Source organism: Crinia signifera, chromosome 12 (assembly GCF_055691185.1).
Source record: "Crinia signifera chromosome 12, ASM5569118v1, whole genome shotgun sequence".
In the NCBI taxonomy this organism is placed as follows: Eukaryota; Metazoa; Chordata; class Amphibia; order Anura; family Myobatrachidae; genus Crinia; species Crinia signifera.
Window position 1 is genome coordinate 72,017,155 of NC_139228.1, and position 19,065 is coordinate 72,036,219.

The window sequence follows — 19,065 nt, forward strand, 5'->3', positions numbered from 1 at the left end:
TAAAATTTCACGTAAATTTATTTTTCCTCATGATAAAACCAGCTACAAGCGCACAAGTAAAGAACTAAAAGGCTACAGTAACGGACTGTGAAGTACAATAAATCCTACTAAATGGATGATGACATTAGCAATCCCCCCCCCCCCCTTTACATCATACCTCCCAACATGACCCTCTCCTTCAGGGAGAAAATGCTCTGTTCCTGGACTTCCCTGGTAATGTAGAATTGCCATCACCTGTGGTGACACCTTTCTTATCACTTACATGGCTCCCCACAGGTGATGGCAATCCTACATTACCAGGGAAGTCCAGCAACAGAGCATTTTCTCCCTCATGGAGAGGGTCAGGTTAAGGTGCATACACACTGTACAATTTTTTGGACCAATTTCGGCCAGTCTCAACGAAATTGGGCAAAATATCTTTCAGTGCGTTTAGGACGAATGATGATGCGCACACCCGCCAGTTGTTCATCAAGGTTGTTCGTCATCTGTACATGCAGCTCAATTTGTATCGGTCAAAAAGAGCCTATAAAATGTAGCTAGATCTTTCATCCAGGACACTGGGTTCAAGGGAAATTTCATTCAACAAGATTGCTCAAAATAAAATTGTACAGTGTGTATTCACTTTTACACCAGTGATGGCTAACTTTGACACTCCAGCTGCTGTTGAACTACACATCCCAGCATGCCCTGCTACAGGTTTACTATTTAGCCATGCTAAAATTGATGCACGGCATGCTGGGATGTCTAGTTCAACAGCTGGAGCGTCAAGGTTAGCCATCACTGCCTTACACACAACAGATGACTAGCTAGAATAGGACGATGCATACGGGTTCTACAAAGACAATAAACGGGAGGTTGTTATGGAAACCTCAGCGTCAATAAGACAAGTTGATCAATGGCAGAAACGTCTACAGGCTGCTAACTACAGTAATACTGCATTCCGTCCATTCGCCTTCGCTTCCGGGAACGCAGGTCCTCAAAAAACGTCTGAATGTCTTGTGTTTGGACAACCTGGTAGGACAAAAATAAAAACAGTATTCGTGAGATGCTAATGGGCCCCAAAAGAGGTGCATTGGGGGAAAAGGGGGGGGGAATACAATAAAAGTATTTACCTTCCCCTCCTCCGCAAATTTCTTCAGATACTCGCTTAGTTCTGACTTTAGGTCGTTGTATTCTGAAATAGAGACAGACAACCATGAAGGTAATACTGCTAGCAGCGCGCAGATGATGCCCAGCCAGACAACCATGAAGGTAATACTGCTAGCAGCGCGCAGATGATGCCCAGCTGCTCCCGACCCGGCGTGTGGCTCTGTGCAACGTGGCGCGGTCAGAGGTCACACTGCACAGGCCGCATCGCCTCGCTCCCAGCCGCACCCTCTCAGGTGAGTAAATGTGCGGGCGTTTTCTGTATCAGGGAAGCCAGTCACGTGATTAATGTCAGGATTAGGGATGCCAATGCTCAATGTTCATTCTAGCATCCTGCATCTTTCAAAACCTGTGAGAATTTAATGGTCAGCAATCTCTTTGCAAAAAAAAAAAAAAGTTAACGTTAATGCCTAGAACAGCGGTTCCCAAACTGGGCGCCTTAGGCACTTGCAGGGGTGCCCTGAATTGGTTGTCTATGTAATTGTGGACAAACAGAAGTGAAGCCTGTCCACATAACAGACTAAGCACAAGATAAACAGTTTTATTTAATTTAATAATTTTTTCTGAAGGAGAACATTTTGGCCGAGAGGGGTTATGAAAAAAAAAAAATTCTGATACTCTGGAGTGCCGCCATTCAAAAAAGTTTGGGAACCACTGGCCTAGAACATTTGGGAACACTAGGTTTCTTTTATTTTGGAACAAATGCACCACTCTATACATTCTGATGTATAGAGATATATTCAGTCAACACAAACACTTGTTCAACAAACTTTGGTACTTTTGTATTATCACGGCGCCCAAGTTTCTTACATACGGCACCGTAGGGAAATCACATTGCATGGGCCGTTTTAACCCCTTCCTGACAGCCAGTTTTTGCGTTCCTGACAGAGCCATTTTTTTCAAATCTGACATGTTTCACTTAAGTGGGGATAACTTTTTTTTGCTTTTACTTATCCCAGTGATTTTGAGATTGTTTTCTCGTGACACATTGTACTTCAAATTAGTGGTAAATTTGGGTCGATACAGTCTGTGTTTTTTTGTGAAAAATACCAAAATGTCGTGAAAAAATGGAAAATTTTGCAATTTGCAAAATGTCACATTTTCTGCTTGTGAGACAAATAAACATACCACTCAAAATAGTTAATAACTAACAAAGACCATATGTCTACTTTATGTTGCAATCATTATTTCAACCTCCTTTTCATTTTTTTGGACACTAGGAGGCTTCAAATATGAATAGCAAATTCTCAAATTTTCAAGAAAATTTCAAACTCTGATTTTTTTAGGGACCAGTTCAGTTATGATGTGACTTTGAGTGACTTGTATGTGAGACACCCCCATAAATGATGCCATTTCAAAAACTGCACCCCTCACAGTAATCAAAACAGCATTTTGGAAGTTTGTTAACCCTTTAGGTGTTTCACAGGAATTAAAAGAAAGTGTAGGTGAAATTTCTTCATTTTTTTTGCAGATTTGCAATTTTAATACATTTTTCTAAGGAACACAGTAGATTTTACTAGAGAAATGTGACTAAAAATTGATTCCCCCAATTCTTTGGTTTTCATAAATATCCTATATGTGGCCCTAGTGTGCACGGTGACCAAACCACAGGCTTCATAATAGAAGGAGCACCTACTTGATTTTGGAGCCTCCTTTTTATGAGATTATTTTTTAGGCACAATGTAGGTTTCTAGGCACCATAAGATGCTAAAAGTTAGGTACCCCCCCACAAGTGACCCCATTTTGCAAACTACACCCTTCAGGGAATTCATCTAGGGGTATAGTGTACATTTCAAACCCCCAGGGGTTTCACCAATTGTGGTACAACTGGGCAGTGAAAATGAAAAAAAATTAATTTTTCATTTTCACAGCTCAGTTGTATCAAAATTGGTGAAACCCCGGGGGGTTTGAAATGTACACTATACCCCTTGATGAATTCCCTGAAGGGTGTAGTTTGCAAAATGGGGTCACTTGTGGGGGGGTTCCACTGTATGGGTGTTTCGGGGGTCATTCAACCAGAATCTGTGCTGCAAAATCCAAAAATCACTCCTTCCCTTCTGAGTCCTGCCATGCACCCAACTGGTATTTTTTGGTCACACATGAGGCATTGCCGTACTCGGGAGAAATTGGGGCACAGATTTTGGGGTGCTTTGTCTCCTTCATTCCTTGTGAAAATGAAAAATTTTGAGCCAGATCTGCATTTTTGTGTAAAAAAATGTAATTTTTTACAGAAAAATGCAGTTCTGGCTCAAAAATTTTTATTTTCACAAGGAATGAAGGAGACAAAGCACCCCAAAATCTGTGCCCCAATTTCTCCCGAGTACGGCAATGCCTCACGTGTGACCAAAAAATACCAGTTGGGTGCATGGCAGGACTCAGAAGGGAAGGAGTGATTTTTGGTGGTGGAATGAATGGTGGTGCTATGTCGCATTAGCAAGACCCCCGAAGCACCAATACAGTGGAACCCCCCCACAAGTGACCCCATTTTAGTCACCAGCTTTGGGAGGGGGGCTGGCGCTGCGGCTGGCGGGGGGGGTGGGAGGGGTGCTGGCGCTGCGGCAGCCGGGTGGGTGGGTGGGAGGGAGGGGGGGGGCTGGCGATCGGTGGTAATCGGTGCGGTATACACACACACACACACATATATATATATATATATATATATATATATATATATATATATATATATATATATATATATATATTTTTTCAGTGCATATATTTAATTTTTTACTTTTTCTGCAGCTTGATGCTGCTGCTGCGGGGGGGAGGGGGGAGGAGGGCAGCGCTGCGTGCGCTCCAGACGCTCCGGGGGAGCCGGGGGTGCTGCTGCTGCTGCCGGGTGAGTGCCCGGCGGGTTCGAGGGGGGGCTGCACATCGGTGGTGATCGGTGCTGTACTTGACAGCACCGATCACCACCGATCCCTGTGTTACCGAGCGGCTTAGCCGCCGGTAACACAGGAAACGCTGTGAATGGCTGTTCAGATTTGAACAGCCAATCACAGCGATCGCCGACCGGGGGGGGCACCCCTGCCCCCCCTGGGCGGCGAGGGGGGGATGTCTGCTGTCAGGGACAGCAGACATCACCTAACTGTCACTGCGTCTCTAGACGCAGTGACAGTTAGAAGTCATGACGTACATGTACGTCAAATGTCGGGAAGTACTTCCCGACCATGACGTACATGTACGTCAAATGTCGGGAAGGGGTTAAGGGCCGTGCGATGCGATTTTTTAATGCAATTTATTCACTGCTCTGTATTCCCTGGGGATCGCATCTCATCGCACCTCCCGCAAAAATCGCATGCCATTTTAAAGGGTGTGCGATGCCATTACATTAGCTATACCATAATATCATTACAATGATGTTTTACGTACCCCCTCACTATCCACACCACCCCGAAGCGTGGCGAGCCCCAACATTTTCATACTCCCACTATCCATGTCGGCGTGGAGTTGATTTTATATAGTGTGGCGAGGGGACGTGGATTACTTTACATGTATTCCGAGTCCGCTCGCCACACTCGGTGGCTCACTGCACTTGCCACACTATATAAAAGCAACTCCACGCCGACGTGGATAGTGGGGGTATGAAAAGGTCGGCCGCCGCTCGCCACACTTCGGGGTGGCGTGGATAGGGGGGGGGGCTAAAACATCATTGTATGTCATACACTGATATTATTGTACAGCTAATGTAATGGCATCGCACACCCTATAAAATCGCATGCGATTTTGCGGGAGGTGCGATGCGATCCCCGGGGCTAAGAGAGCAGTGAATAAAATACATAGGAGCATTGCATCGCACGGCCCTTAAAATGGCCCATGCGATGCAATTTCCCTACGCAGAATAGCCCACTAAGCAAATTGCTTAGTGGGCGCCGTGATAATACACAAGTACCCAAACTTTTCATACCAAGAACTATATAGAGGAAGAAACAAGTGCACAGTGGTGGCTGTCATGGAATCCGTTTCCCCAAGGCCCGTGCCTTTACAATCAAACAATGCAGCATGGGGTACGAAGCAGCCATTCAGCCTGATCTTCATACCAGCAAACTCATCCGAACTCTAGCTTGGACTCATGCAAAGGGGCCATTCATTTCTAACAGCGTCAGACACGGGGCGGATGTGAATCGCATTATTCTAGAACCTTAAAATGACGGTCTTACCACAGATGAGCTCCACCTGCTGGATCCGGTTCATATTGCCAAGAGCGGTCATTAGGGGATCTCTGGTTTCTCGGGCTTCCTCAAGTTTCCCCTTATTTTCATAGGCCTGCACTGTGTCGCTCTCATCCAGGAGGAAGAGGGTGTCTAACTCTGCATACATTTTCTGCAAAGAACAAACAATTAGGCCAGTACGGATGGTGTAATGGTTATATTACTGCCTCACAGCGCTGAGGTCATGGGTTCCACTCCCACCATGTGTTATATATACGGGGCAGTACGGACGGTGTAATGGTTAGCATTACTGCCTCACAGCGCTGAGGTCATGGGTTCCATTCCCACCATGTGTTATATATACACGGGGCAGTACAGTGGTGTAATGGTTACATTACTGCCTCTCAGCGCTGAGGTCATGGGTTCTATCCCCACCATGTGTTATATATACAGGGTAGTACGGATGGTGTAATGGTTATATTACTGCCTCACAGTGCTGAGGTCATGGGTTCCACTCCCACCATGTGTTATATATAGGGGGCAGTACGGATGGTGTAATGGTTAGCATTACAGCCTCACAGCACTGAGGTCATGGGTTCTATCCCCACCATGTGTTATATATACGGGGCAGTACGGACGGTGTAATGGTTAGCATTACTGCCTCACAGCGCTGAGGTCATGGGTTCCACTCCCACCATGTGTTATATACACGGGGCAGTACGGACGGTGTAATGGTTAGTATTACTGCATTACAGCGCTGAGGTCATGGGTTTCACTCCCACCATGTGTTATATATACGGGGCAGTATGGTTATAGCATTACAGCCTCACAGCGCTGAGGTCATGGGTTCTATCCCCACCATGTGTTATATATAGGGGGCAGTACGGATGGTGTAATGGTTAGTATTACTGCCTCACAGCGCTGAGGTCATGGGTTCTATCCCCACCATGTGTTATATATACGGGGCAGTACGGACGGTGTAATGGTTACATTACTGCCTCACAGCACTGAGGTCATGGGTTATATCCCCACCATGTGTTATATATACGGGGAAGTACGGACGGTGTAATGGTTACATTACTGCCTCACAGCACTGAGGTCATGGGTTATATCCCCACCATGGCTCTAACTTTGTGGAGTTTGTATATTCTCTCCATGCTTGCGTGGGTTTCCTCCGGGTACTCCGGTTTCCTCCCACAATTCAAAAATACACTGCTAGGTTAATTGGCTCCCACCAAAAATTAACCCTAGAATGTCTGTGTGTGTGTGTGTGTGTGTGTGTGTGTGTGTGTGTGTGTGTGTGTGTGTGTGTGTGTGTGTGTGTATGTGTATGTGTATGTGTATGTGTATATGTGGTAGGGAATATAGATTGTAAGCTCCACTGTGGCAGGGACAACAATCCTGGGTTGGACCCAGGATTGTGAACCGAGGTCCGACCATTATACACAAAGCCACCCGGGTTTAACCCTTCTTATAAACCAGGTTGAATTTTGCATGTTGGTTGACCTGGGTTATAGGTCGGTGTGAAAGGGGTAGAAGTAGATTTTATTGTACAAGAAAGAATGTCCTACCATGCACTCTGCACAGCGGCAGAGCTTGCTGCGCCAGTTGCCCGGCCAGTAGGTGGCAGTGTCTCTTGTAGGTCCCTGGTGGTCTTGGTACATCCGAAGTTTGCATGCTGTGCTGGGTTTAACTTCTTCTGTCTTAATGGAGTTGGACTTTTCCTCACATTCCTAGAAGCGAATCAACAGAGCAGAGGTTTATGCCAGTCGCACAGGAAGGTATAATGTCGGTTAGGTTTAGGTGGACCCTTACATATTGGATTTGTTTATGTGAAAATTCACATTTTAGGCCAGTAAGGGTGTGCTACCATAAGACATTATTTTTGAGAACAAAAAGAGAGAGGAAGCACAGAATGTCTGGGTTGGTGCACCTGGGAATAAATGTACAATAAAATGTAACTTTTATTAAAGGATGTCTAAAAAGGTTGCGAAAGTAAAAACACACAAACATACAGATGAACACACAAATGGTGAATTAAAAAAAAGGATATAATCCTTGTGCAGTGTGCCCCTGAAATAATTTTTTTAGGTATAATATTAATATTATATAATTCTCCTGGTATGTGTATGAACTCAGGAGGAACCCACTTAATATTGTTTAAATCTGAGATAGATTGTGGCTTGCATATTAAACCCGATTGTGGCTTGCATATTAAACCCATATGTATGATCTACCATGAGACCGGGTTTATGGTGATGTTTCTATTGGAATCTGTAATATAGGGAGGCTCAAGGCTGGTCTTAGCATGCAGGGTATGACCAGTGGCGCTGGGTACGGACAGTGCCTCCGTCACCCGCCCATGTGGTGGTTACTGCTGTTAGCCTGAGATCGCTGCCTTATCCCCTATGAACAGAGGACGCCGGAGGTATGTGCCCGTGCACGGCCTCAGAAATGCAAGACAGCTGCTGAAGTGGGGTGACGGCCGTCAGACCCTGCACTTGTCAGCAGCGGGGTTCCGTGTACAGCGGAGACCCGTGGAGCGCAACTAGGTACATCAATCAAAATGCATTTGTAAGTGGGGAGGGGGTATCGGGGGACAGACTGCAGTGTGGTCAGCGCACGCTTCGCAAGAGCTTCGTCAGGACCTATTTTGATTGATGTACCTAGTTGCGCTCCACGGGAACCCAGCTGCTGACAAGTTGCAGGGTCTGACGTCCGTCACCCCACTTCAGCAGATGTCTTGCATTTCTGAGGCCCTGCACGGGCACATACCTCCGGCGTCCTCTGTTCATAGGGGATAAGGCAGCGATCTCAGGCTAACAGCAGTAACCACCACATGGGCGGGTGACGGAGGCACTGTCCGTACCCAGCGCCACTGGTCATACCCTGCATGCTAAGACCAGCCTTGAGCCTCCCTATATTACAGATTCCAATAGAAACATCACCATAAACCCGGTCTCATGGTAGATCATACATATGGGTTTTATATGCAAGCCGCAATCTATCTCACAGATTTAAACAATCTTTAAGTGGGTTCCTCCTGAGTTCATACACATACCATGAGAATTATATAATATTAAACCTAAAAATTATTTCAGGGGCACACTGCACAAGGATTATATCCTTTTTTAATTCACCATTTGTATGATCATCTGTATGTTTTTACTTTCGCAACCTTTTTAGACATCCTTTAATAAAAGTTACATTTTATTGTACATTTATTTTCCAGGTGAACCAACCCAGACATTCTGTGCTTTCTCTCTCTTTTTGTTCTAGAAGCGAACCAAACCAATTGTTTCTTTAATGAAGAGCCCAGCAGCTACCAGGAAAATATAACCATTTATTTTGCTCTCTTCAGACCCCTTCAGCGACCCAGAAACATTGCAGTGTCCCCAACGTCATGCGAGGGGCAGGGCGGAGCTTCATCGGGGGGGAGGAGGCAGTGATTGGAGTTAGTGCGCTCCAAGCACTGCCTCCTCCATCAGTGTGAAGGAAACCGGGTTGCTGGACTGCTTTTTTTTACTGGTTCGTAATGCCGGGTTGCTGAAACCGGGTTGCTGGACTGCTTTTTTTTACTGGTTCGTAATGCCGGGTTGCTGCCGGTTTACTGGACCCGGTACGCCCTTTCAGATCGCACATTTACTGGGTCGAACCGGCAACAAACCAACATGAACCCAGTATGTAGGTGCGATCTTAAAGGGGTATAAGATGGGAGTTATATGGAAGAAGAGATGTTGCTATTGGCAACCAGTCAGATTCTACTTATTTCATGCTATCTAGAAGTTAATAGATAGAATCTAGCTGCTATGGGCAACATCCCATATCTATTATCTTCTAGAAAGAGTGAAATACATAAGTAGAGTCTGGTTGCCAATAGCAGCATCCCATCTTATTAAATGTAGCCCACATTGAACAGCGGACAAGTGACCCAATCAGGCTAGATTGCCTCACAGGCCGCATAGATAGAGTTTTACACTTGCCGGCTAGTGGTCCTACAGCAAGAAGGCATAGGCCTATGACAGAGGAGCAGGTGGTGCCCCCCATTTCTGAAGAGTCTGGGTTCTCCTGGCAGTACCTGTTTACAGCTGGCACTGCTGGACGAGGAACTCTGCTGCTCCTCCTCCTTTATATTGTGCGGTGTGGAGCTTTCCACGGACTCATCTTCTCCCTTTATACTTGGACTGCTCGGGACATGGCTAATTTCCCCAGGATCATCATCAACTTTAATGTCCTCAAGGTCCTTATCTGCTGGAATGATCTTCGTAACACCAGGAACTGAAAGAAGCAAAGTGTCAGTAAGATAAAGGGGTCCTGCTGGGTCCTTTCCCACCTCATCACATAAACATTAGGAGAGAAATGAAGGCCAAACCTGTCCTCACAATCTATCAACAGATACTGTGTTTCAGGCCACCTGTGGATCTGTAGTAGGAATGTACAGAGTTAAGCTGGGTACACATATGTACAATCGTCGGGCCGTTCTTCCAATCTGCGGACGAACGGCCGTTCGATTGTATATATGTGTACGCAGTCCCGATCCCTTCGTTACGATCGATAAACGGCCAAAAACGCTCTTGGCCGTCCACGGTCGGTCGGTCGCAGGTTCTTTGCTGCTTAATATTCTTCCGACAGGACGGCTCCATATCGAAAGAAAAGTGACATGTGTACGCACGTTCGATCGATATGCAGCCCGTTCCTGCGATCATTCCTCCCAAAAGCAGCACGCCCATGTGGGTGTTGACTAGCTGCGTCATCCCTCCATCAGCGCAGCATGTAAACAACAGGAAGTCTTCTCCCCCGTACTTTCCGCGCCATGCTGTTAAAGAATATTCGTTGTGTGTGCATTCCTTTTGAAATAAATAATCGTTGTGTGTGCATTCCTGACAGATATAGTTATAGAAGATAGATAGATAGATAGATAGATAGATAGATAGATAGATAGATAGATATTTGATGTTCATTGTTCTGCATAAACACTTAACATTTATTAAGAAATACTGACAAAAAATACTGTGAACACTTTGTTTATTTGAGGTAAAACGGTGGTCGGACCTGAACAGAGTGTCACATACAGGTGCTTGCCATGACATAAGTGCCACGTGAAGGTGTAGCAGGAACGCCCGCCCACCCACCCAAAAAACATCAAACACATTGGAACATGGTGGTGTATGTAGTGGAAAGCGGTCCCACGGCAGCAACACATCACATGGGAACATCCCGGCCTGCTCACATGGGATGCATTGCTGCCGTGAGACTGCTTGCCATGACATAGGTGCCACGAGAAGGTGTAGCAGGAACACCCACCCACCCAAAAAACATCAAACACATTGGAACATGGTGGTGTATGTAGTGGAAAGCGGTCCCACGGCAGCAACGCATCACATGGGAACATCCCGGCCTGCTCACATGGGATGCATTGCTGCCGTGAGACTGCTTGCCACGACATACACCATTGGGTGCATGCTGCTGGCCTCCAAATAAACAAGGAGAAAAAATGTTAAATAAAGTACACAAACTATTTTTTGACTTTATAATGCAAACCGTTATAAATTTTTTCATATAATGAGTGTAGGGAGAAGGTGTTTTTCGTATAATGTGGGAGAAGGTGTCTCTCCTCAGAAGCCAGTCTCTGGTCCAGCAGCTCCGATTCTTGGTCCTTTTTCTTTTTTTAATAGCCTGCAATCTAATGGCCATAGCAGCCAAAATGCACGCACGAGCCTTCCTTCTCCTCAAGCTCATAATTAAAAAGGCCCAAATGCACCGATAGACGAACGTACGTACGTATATCCTGTACAGCTAGCAATGGATCTGAATAGTCACGGCTCTATTCACTGTACTACACGAACGATTCTTTGTTCCGTGATCACGCCTCGTTTTGGTATGCTCTTTTAATCCAGCCCATTATGATAATGTTGTGTACATTTTTATCGTGCGAATAGCCAGATCGGGAGAGTGTGTACGGTGGTACAATCTTTTTCTTGCGATTGTTTGGACGGGAGTACATCGGACGTCGCAAGTAAAATTGTACATATGTGTACGCACAGATCGGTCGTATGTTTTGGACGGCCGAACGTGTATTCGGTCGATTGAACGGTCGCAAGAAAAATGAAATTGTACATATGTGTACCCAGCTTTACAGCGACTCTTCTAATGTCATTAAAGTGACTCTGGACTGTCTGCACTCTGTATGTTACTAGCTAGTTGCTGGGTTGACATAGAAAACCAGTAGAAGTGCAGCAATGTTAGTGCTTCCGCTAAGGAAGCCGCATCGTCAGTCAGCGCGGACCTTACCTCCGATCTTAGCAGAGTACGCCCTGAGAAAGGAACAACGCTGTGTGCAGCCCGGACACACCATCTCCAGGGTATCCACATGCTCCGGGGGACTCTCCCCAAGATGCTGCAACAAAGACCAAGAACTTTATGTCCTCTGCCTGCTGATGAAAGGGTTCTGCAATATTGCACACCATGGGGTAAATGTAATAGGGTCTGAGTTGCCGAACGCGCGGGACTTTGGGCAAGTATGCCATATTTTTAAAGCAACTATCATTCACAGGACCAAACCTGGCATGTTGTGTCTTCTACATGATTGGCGTTTCAAAAATACAAAGTCCTACACCCTATTACATTTACCCCCATGTGTCACATAAGAAATTTAAAAAAATAAATAAAGCTAAAAGAATTAATATAACTTTGGCGTGTAAATGGATTCTACTTTATGGGACACGATGAACAGGGAGGAAATGTTTTCAGAAACCAGGAAAACGATAACAACATTTGGTAGGAAAACTTATATTCTCAATTATTCCCAGTACTCACCCTTCCATGGAACCAGTCTTCACAAATAACGCACTGAATCATCTCATCCGGGGTCTAAGCAGGTTTAGAAAAAATAAATATGTCATCTACTATCTCCCAAATGATCTAACAAACAGGTGGAAGCAACATGTGACACCCAAGCTGTTGTGGAACTACCAGTCCCAGCATTTCTTAGCCGCCAAAGGGGGGTATTCAATCGCCGGCAACCAGCTCCCCACGAGGGAGATGGCCGTCGGGCCCTATTCAATGCTGTCTTCCCCGACAGCATTGAGCAGGGTTTCTCGGCAGAACGAGCTCGACTACACAAGCTGTCGGGCTCGTTCTGCCGAAAAACGGCCGGGAAGTGACGAGCTGCCGGCTGCAGCTCGCCTCTTCCCGGCCACGCCCTCTTCTCGCTCCCCGGCAGGCGGGACATTGAATCCCACCTGCATGTTCTCGGTCGAGCTGACCGGGAACGGGACAGGGTCACGGAGGTGGAGCTGACCGAGAACGGGACAGGGTCACGGAGGTCGAGCAAGCTCGACCGCCTTGACCTACACATTGAATACCCCCCAAAGTTATCCTGTGTCTCAAATACTAGAGCGGAAGCGGCAACTGTCCCTTGATTTAGCAACATAGGTGATAAAGGCTGAAGAACACAAATGTAATGTAAAAGCTGGGGCACACCTGCTGCCTATGGAAAGCACTGAATCACCAAAAGGGACTGGAGGCCACACATTACTCACAATCATAGGCGGATGCCCCACAGCAGGCAACAATAAACCCTTTTGTAAGCTCCAGCCACGTCTGGCCGTAAACAGAACCCGTGTAGCACAACAGCCACATACGGCGGATGCTACAGTCCTATATGCACATAGTAACTACACGCAGAGAGCTTGTACTGTATACTTGCAGCAATAACTTCCCTAAGGCCTATCTGGCTCATTTACCAATAAAAGCAGATTTACAGAGCTGCTCGGGTACACAGAATGAAGAAAGAACACTAAAGGTGCCCACAGACGCACCGATCCCGGCGTGCGTTGTGGGCTTAACTAGCACACATAGCATCGCATCGTATGCCTTGTGCATACGATGTGCATGCGATGCGATGCGATGCTATGCTAGAAAAGGCTAGTACAAAAAGTATGTGCAGCACATACTTTTTGTACTGTGCGATGAGGTGCCGCGGGAGCGCGCACCCCATCGTATAGCATCGCACCGCCAGGATCGATGCGTGTGTGGGCACCTTAAGGGCCTGATTCAGACCTGCTCACTAGTCTGAGTATATTTGCCGCCTAGCAAGCAGGTACACGCTGCCCGTCCGAATCCCCTCACTAGCGTGCGAGCCGCATATACGTTTGCATAGACATCCAATCACATGCGGCCACACTGAAGAAATATCATCCCATGGTCGCTCACCGTCCAATGATTTTTCTTCCCTTCGCAAGTCCAGACCGACTTATTCTGGTTAGAGATGGCCGAATTTGGGACAGGCACTGATGTCACATCAGCCGCCACCCACCCCAAGCAGGAACAGACATGGCTGCGGTCGCAGGGGTACGCTGGGCATTCCCCTGTTCGCCACTATTGACGCAAACATCCGGGGTAGAGAATTTGTCTCGCACTGAGCGGATCTGAATTATCCCCTAAATCATTGTAAGAACGGACTAAGCATCAAGCAAAGTATCCCAATTATCCGCTCACCTCATCTTCTGGGTCGGGGTACGGGCGTTTGCAGGTACAGTACAGACCAAAGAAGTTTGCATTATATTTATTATCCGCGTTAAGTTTCTCCTTCTCCTAAAGACAGAACGATAAGTCAGGTTATACATGAACCCCCCAAACCCCCCCCAGACCCACACAGGTCATCGTCCAGCATCTCTGCTATGTCACAGTCAGGACAGAGCCACGTAAACGACCAGTGTCACTCTCCGATCTACAGGAGCCTCATTGATCATCACTCAGCTTTACGTTACACATTAGGGGCAGCCTATAAAGGGGGGAAGATGGGGTCATTTACTTTAACTTTTGTCTTCTATTTTACAATGAATTTGGGTCATGCTGTTCTGTCAAAGGAGCTGACAATCTATACCAAACATGGACATTTAAGGAGTGTGTATCAATATCAAGCAGCTATACGTACTGGAAACAATTTGCACTTAAAGTTTTTAAATTTGTCATTTCCACAATCGCAGCGAAAGTTCCTGTAAAGAAAAAAATAATAACGATGAATATTTGAGACACCGGACACAGGCTCGGCCATAGCAGGGTGAATACAATGCATACCTCTTTGTATACAGCTCAAACAGATCATGGCCTTCATGACACGTGTAGGAACACGCTAAGCAAATGCCGGCAGGTTCTTCTTTATCTGGGGTGCATGTGCTGCACGCGTACAAGGCTTGTCTCTTCACATAGCTCTGCAGAGACACAACACAGATACACATCTCTCATAGCTGCAAGACACTGAGAATAACGGGGGTCCAAAGATCAAGTGTTAGGGGATCTCCAGTATTAGATGATCTAGGTCAGATGATGGAAGAGGAACTGTCATGAGCAAATGGAGTTGGGGTCCCGAGTATTAGAGGAAGCCAGTCAGGAGATTGGGGGGTCCTTGGGAATTAGAGGATCCCGGTCAGGAGATCAGGGGTCCCCAATAGTAGAGGACTGCGGTATTACAGAAACATTTGATCTTTATTAGGGGTCCCCGGGCAAGAGGTGGGGAGTCCCCAGTATTATACAACCCCATTCCCCAGTATTAGGGAACCCCAGTCATGGGGAGGGGAGTGCTCAGTATAAGAGGACCTAAGTCAGGAAGTGGGGCTCCGCAATACTAAAAGACCCCAGTATTAGAAGACAATGGTAAGGAGGTGGGGGGTCCCCATTATTAGGATACCTCAGTCAGGCGGTGGGGAGCCCCCAGTATTAGAGGATCCCGGTCAAGAGTTGGGGGGCCCCGGTATTAGAGGATACGTGAGGAGGGGGCTATCCGGGTATCACAAGACAGGGGTTCGGGTACTAGGGGACCTCCCCGTTACCTCGGGGTAGGAGCACCTCTCAGCGTCGCTTCCCGCCAGCACGGCACTGGCCTCACTTTCCAGCGCATCGTCCTCCTCAAGCACATCCTGCAGGGACAGCACCGGGTCCTCGGACAGCGCCTCCTCTGCGCTCAGTTTCTCCCGATTCCCATCTTCTGCCGCCATCAGTCCGAGAAGAGGAGAGCGACTTCCGCTGGCGGCGGGCGGAACTAGTCAGCGCGGGCGGCATCTCTGGTGTGCGCTGCCCTAGCAACGGGCCAACCAATCCCGGAAGCCTGCGGCCGGTGGGCGGGGCTAAGCCGTGGACCAGCTACGCTCAGTCACCTTATCTCCTATGGTACCCTGCCTGGTGATGGTCATTTGCCAGCCTTCAAGATGGCGGCAGAGGCGCCGAGGTATGATGACGTAAGCTACCAGCGACAGTCAGCCTGGCACCACAGATCAGCCTGATGGAGGTGAGTGCGGAGCTGACGGACAGAGCAGGGAGCTGCCGCCCGTTCCGGGTGAGCTGCGAGCGGACGCTGAAGGGGCTGCTGAGGGGCCTGGAGAGCCTGCAGGGCGAGGTGTCGGCGGAGCTGAGCCAGCTGGTGGTACAGGAGCGAGGAGCCGCCCAGAGTCCAGGTGTGACCCGCTCACCGCGCTCTCCCCTGTCAGCCTAGTTGCGCGGGGGAACCTCTGTCATCTCCTATGTGTTCCATAGGCGTGTTCCCTGTACAGCGCCCCCTTATTAGTCAGCCTGCTGTCTTGTAGATTTCTGAGCTTGCTGTGGAACTACAAGTCCCAGCGTGCCCTGTAGCCGTGTTTCCCAACTTCAGTTCACTCCTCAGGGACCCCTAACAGGGCATGTTTCCCAGATCTCTTATCTGGTGCACAGTTGACCCGACTTAGGTCGACACCGTTGTTGACCCGACTTAGATCGACACCGTTAAGTCAACAGGGTTCTAGGTCGACATAGGACAATGTCGACATGGATTAGGTCGACAGAACACAAGGTCGACATGGATTTTTCACCTTTTTTTTACTTTAATGTCGACACGGACACAGTTGGAAGTCAACCGCAGTCGCTCGCAATGCTTCAGGCACACTATTATTAAACAGTGAAAAAACCCATGTCGACCTAACCCATGTCGACCTAGACACCTGTTGACCTTCATCCATGTCGACCTAGAACCCTGTCAACCTTGTTGCCTATCAACCCAATGGTGTCGACCTAAGTCGGGTCGACAATACGACGGTATCCCCTATAGATTTGGGGATGGATTGCTCTGTCGCATTTTACCATAATCCCGGTCCCTCCCCCTTTCTCCGGCTCCATTGGTGATATTCGGGAAGATGGGGCGTGTCTACTAGAGGCTTTTTATTGTCAGTCTTTGCTTTCACTGTGCACCACCATCTTCCTGAAGTTATCACTGGGAAGATGGCGCCGCGCAGGAGAAGGGACCAGCTTCATGGATCTAGGTATGTATGCTCAGGAGGTCAACAGTGACAAAAGGTCGACATGAGTTAATCAGGTTTTTTGGTGTCAATGTCGTCACCTGACCAAGTGGGCCTCCAATTAGTGTAGTGTTTACCTCCACTTCACTTGGCATGTTTCCTGCTAGGTGCCTTCTCCAGTACTGCTGGGCTCGACACTTTACCATGCCCAATCTCAGTATATGTGTGTGGTCAAGCATGAAAAAGTCCTTAAATTTGAGGGGAAAAACATGAAAAACTGATGTCGACTTATTGATTGTGTACCTAGACATTGCCTGAACGCCATCTGTGTACCCATCTAAAGATGCAATTGTAAATTCTAATTTACTGGGATGAATGATACTGAACTGACACTTTCATCTTTGAAAAGTTGCTGATAAAGAGGATGACGACGAGGGGGATGATGACGACGACAACGATGATGATGAGGAGGAGGAAGACGACCAAAATCATGACAGTGCAAAGAATGGGAAGTTTTCCAACAGTCCACCTACAAAACGGAAAAAGCATCGGCAGTAGTTGCAGTGTGTCACACGTAGACTGCATGGAATATGTTTTCTTTTATCCACCGAGTCCAGTGTGCAGTACATGACCAGCTGGTCAGTCCGAATACTGCTTTTCTAAGCCTGCAGGGGGCACTGTTACTTCTGCTGCATTAGGAAGACTATGTGTAACTAAATACACAGAATGGACATATTTCACAACACTTTGTGTAAACTGTCTCTTCTATGCTTAAAAAACATATGGATAGTTTATGCTGATTTATTATCACTGTAGATTTGTCAGTCTACAGTCACTGTATGTGCTGACTCTATGATGTTCAAGGGGTCAGTTCGGTGCTGTGCCTACTAATGACGCAAGAAAATCTGTTTTCCATACCTGTCTGACTGCCTATAATTATGTCAAATGATTCTAGAACATATATATGTATATTAAGTGTATTGTACGATATATTGCTTACATAACCGTTTTCTTAATAAAATTGGTATGAGGACATTTTCTCCAAAATATTGCTAAGTAGTCATCAACATTGGAATGATTTTTCTTGAAAATGTTTTGGATAATTCCTTCGCCTTCTGTGAAAACCAAGGTTATTTAAAGCCAGTGGTAGATTCAAACGGGGGGGGGGGGGGGGGGAATGGTGCAAATTGTCTTTGCCGCAGAGTTTGGAACTACATTTTACACCCTCTGCCCCCCAGCCGAATGACAGATTCACTCAAAAATGCTAACTACTCTATGGGTGCAACAAACACTGTTGTGTGAGATTGGGCTGCCAGACAGCTGATTCAGCCAAGCAAATGTAACCCACCCCTAATTTAATCCCCCATGCGTGCATGTGCCTCTTGATGTGTTAGAGACAATTTTTTGTGCCCAAAAGTACCGCAACTAATACCCTTTTCAGATCGCACCTGGTTCATGCCAGTTTGATGCCGGTTTGACCCGGTAATAGGTGTGATCTGAAATGGCTTACGGGTCCAGCAACCTAACAAAGCAGGGTTCGCTATACATTGCAAAAGGGTTAACCGGTTCTCCTTCACACTAATGGAGCATGCAGTGCTTGGAGCAGCGTCAGCTAAAAGCGCTGCCTCCTTCACTGTTTCCAATGACGATCCGCCCCCACATGTTGTCCACGAACCAGAAATATTGCCGGGTCACTGAAGGGGCCTGAGACGGCAAAATGCAGGATCGCTTTGGGACTGAACCGTTTCAAAGTCCCCAGTGCAACCCTGCATTTTGCGATGTAAAGGCGGTATAATCGGATTCCCCTCTAAATATGTATGGTGTAACAAAAACACTACATTTATTTTTGAAATGAAGCATTATCCTTTTTCCTATACTTTTTTACTTTGAGAGTGACTGTCTAACACAAGTTTTATTTTCTAACAATATGAACAATATCATTAAAAATATTAAGAATATTGTGCTTATCGTCTAATATGTACCCACTATATCATTACCCCCACCCCGTTGTGAGTACATGCAGTGGTAATTTGTCTAGGTCGTTTGACGGTACATATCGTTCAGTGTGTATCTTATTTCATAAAATAAGATGGTCACTTGTAAAGCAAACCATATACAGGTTGAGAATCCCTTTTCTCTTTCAATGGTCCTGGTGACACAGCTCAACACTGGGATGTAGGAGGGTCCGAAGGAGCCAGGCACCTATCCTAAAGCTTTAGAGGGTAGGCTCCTCCCCTACTGCATCCCGGACTCTTCAGTTCGTGTTAGGTGCCCACTGGAGTGGGTGCTATTCTAAAGGGCTGCGGGAGCAGCCGAAGAAATAGAGTAGTTAGGGAATTTTTATTGTTTTTATTAACTTTCACCCTAGCTAGGTAGGCACAGTGTGAGGATTCTCATAGTGAATCCTCACACTGCTAGCGCAGCAGGAGCTGACAGAAGCGCGTCCTGTCAGTTCACTGTGCACAGGGGAGACGCTGTCTGGCCACCCTGTGCAGCGCTTT

The 19,065-nt window shown here is 46.9% G+C and overlaps 2 protein-coding genes across 2 annotated transcripts; one reads left to right on the top strand and one right to left on the bottom strand.

Annotated features, from left to right (window-relative positions):
- On the bottom strand, positions 1-15,364 carry UBR7 (ubiquitin protein ligase E3 component n-recognin 7). Its single transcript, XM_083167432.1, has 11 exons — positions 15,131-15,364; positions 14,379-14,512; positions 14,236-14,296; positions 13,797-13,892; positions 12,114-12,167; positions 11,589-11,694; positions 9,376-9,575; positions 6,869-7,030; positions 5,307-5,469; positions 1,113-1,174; positions 1-1,011 (listed from the first exon to the last, which is right to left on the bottom strand). Exons 1-11 carry the CDS (start codon positions 15,293-15,295, stop codon positions 919-921), a joined length of 1,296 nt encoding a protein of 431 aa, XP_083023558.1. The 5' UTR covers positions 15,296-15,364; the 3' UTR covers positions 1-918.
- A 62-nt stretch (positions 15,365-15,426) lies between these two features.
- LOC146050430 (uncharacterized) lies at positions 15,427-17,615 on the top strand. Its single transcript, XM_083167433.1, has 2 exons — positions 15,427-15,751; positions 16,974-17,615. The coding sequence occupies exons 1-2, from the start codon at positions 15,580-15,582 to the stop codon at positions 17,120-17,122; spliced, it is 321 nt and encodes a 106-aa protein (XP_083023559.1). The 5' UTR covers positions 15,427-15,579; the 3' UTR covers positions 17,123-17,615.
- Positions 17,616-19,065: the final 1,450 nt, after the last annotated feature.

Coding starts and splice junctions, on each gene's coding strand:
- UBR7 (XM_083167432.1), bottom strand. CDS start 15,295: ATGGCGGCAGAAGATGGGAATCGGGAGAAACTGAGCGCAGAGGAGGCG. Junction 13,893..14,235: donor TTAAGTGCAAATTGTTTCCA/GTACGTATAGCT, acceptor TTCTGTCTTTAG/GAGAAGGAGAAACTTAACGC. Junction 9,576..11,588: donor GTACTCTGCTAAGATCGGAG/GTAAGGTCCGCG, acceptor TGCTTCTTTCAG/TTCCTGGTGTTACGAAGATC.
- LOC146050430 (XM_083167433.1), top strand. CDS start 15,580: ATGGAGGTGAGTGCGGAGCTGACGGACAGAGCAGGGAGCTGCCGCCCG. Junction 15,752..16,973: donor AGGAGCCGCCCAGAGTCCAG/GTGTGACCCGCT, acceptor ATCTTTGAAAAG/TTGCTGATAAAGAGGATGAC.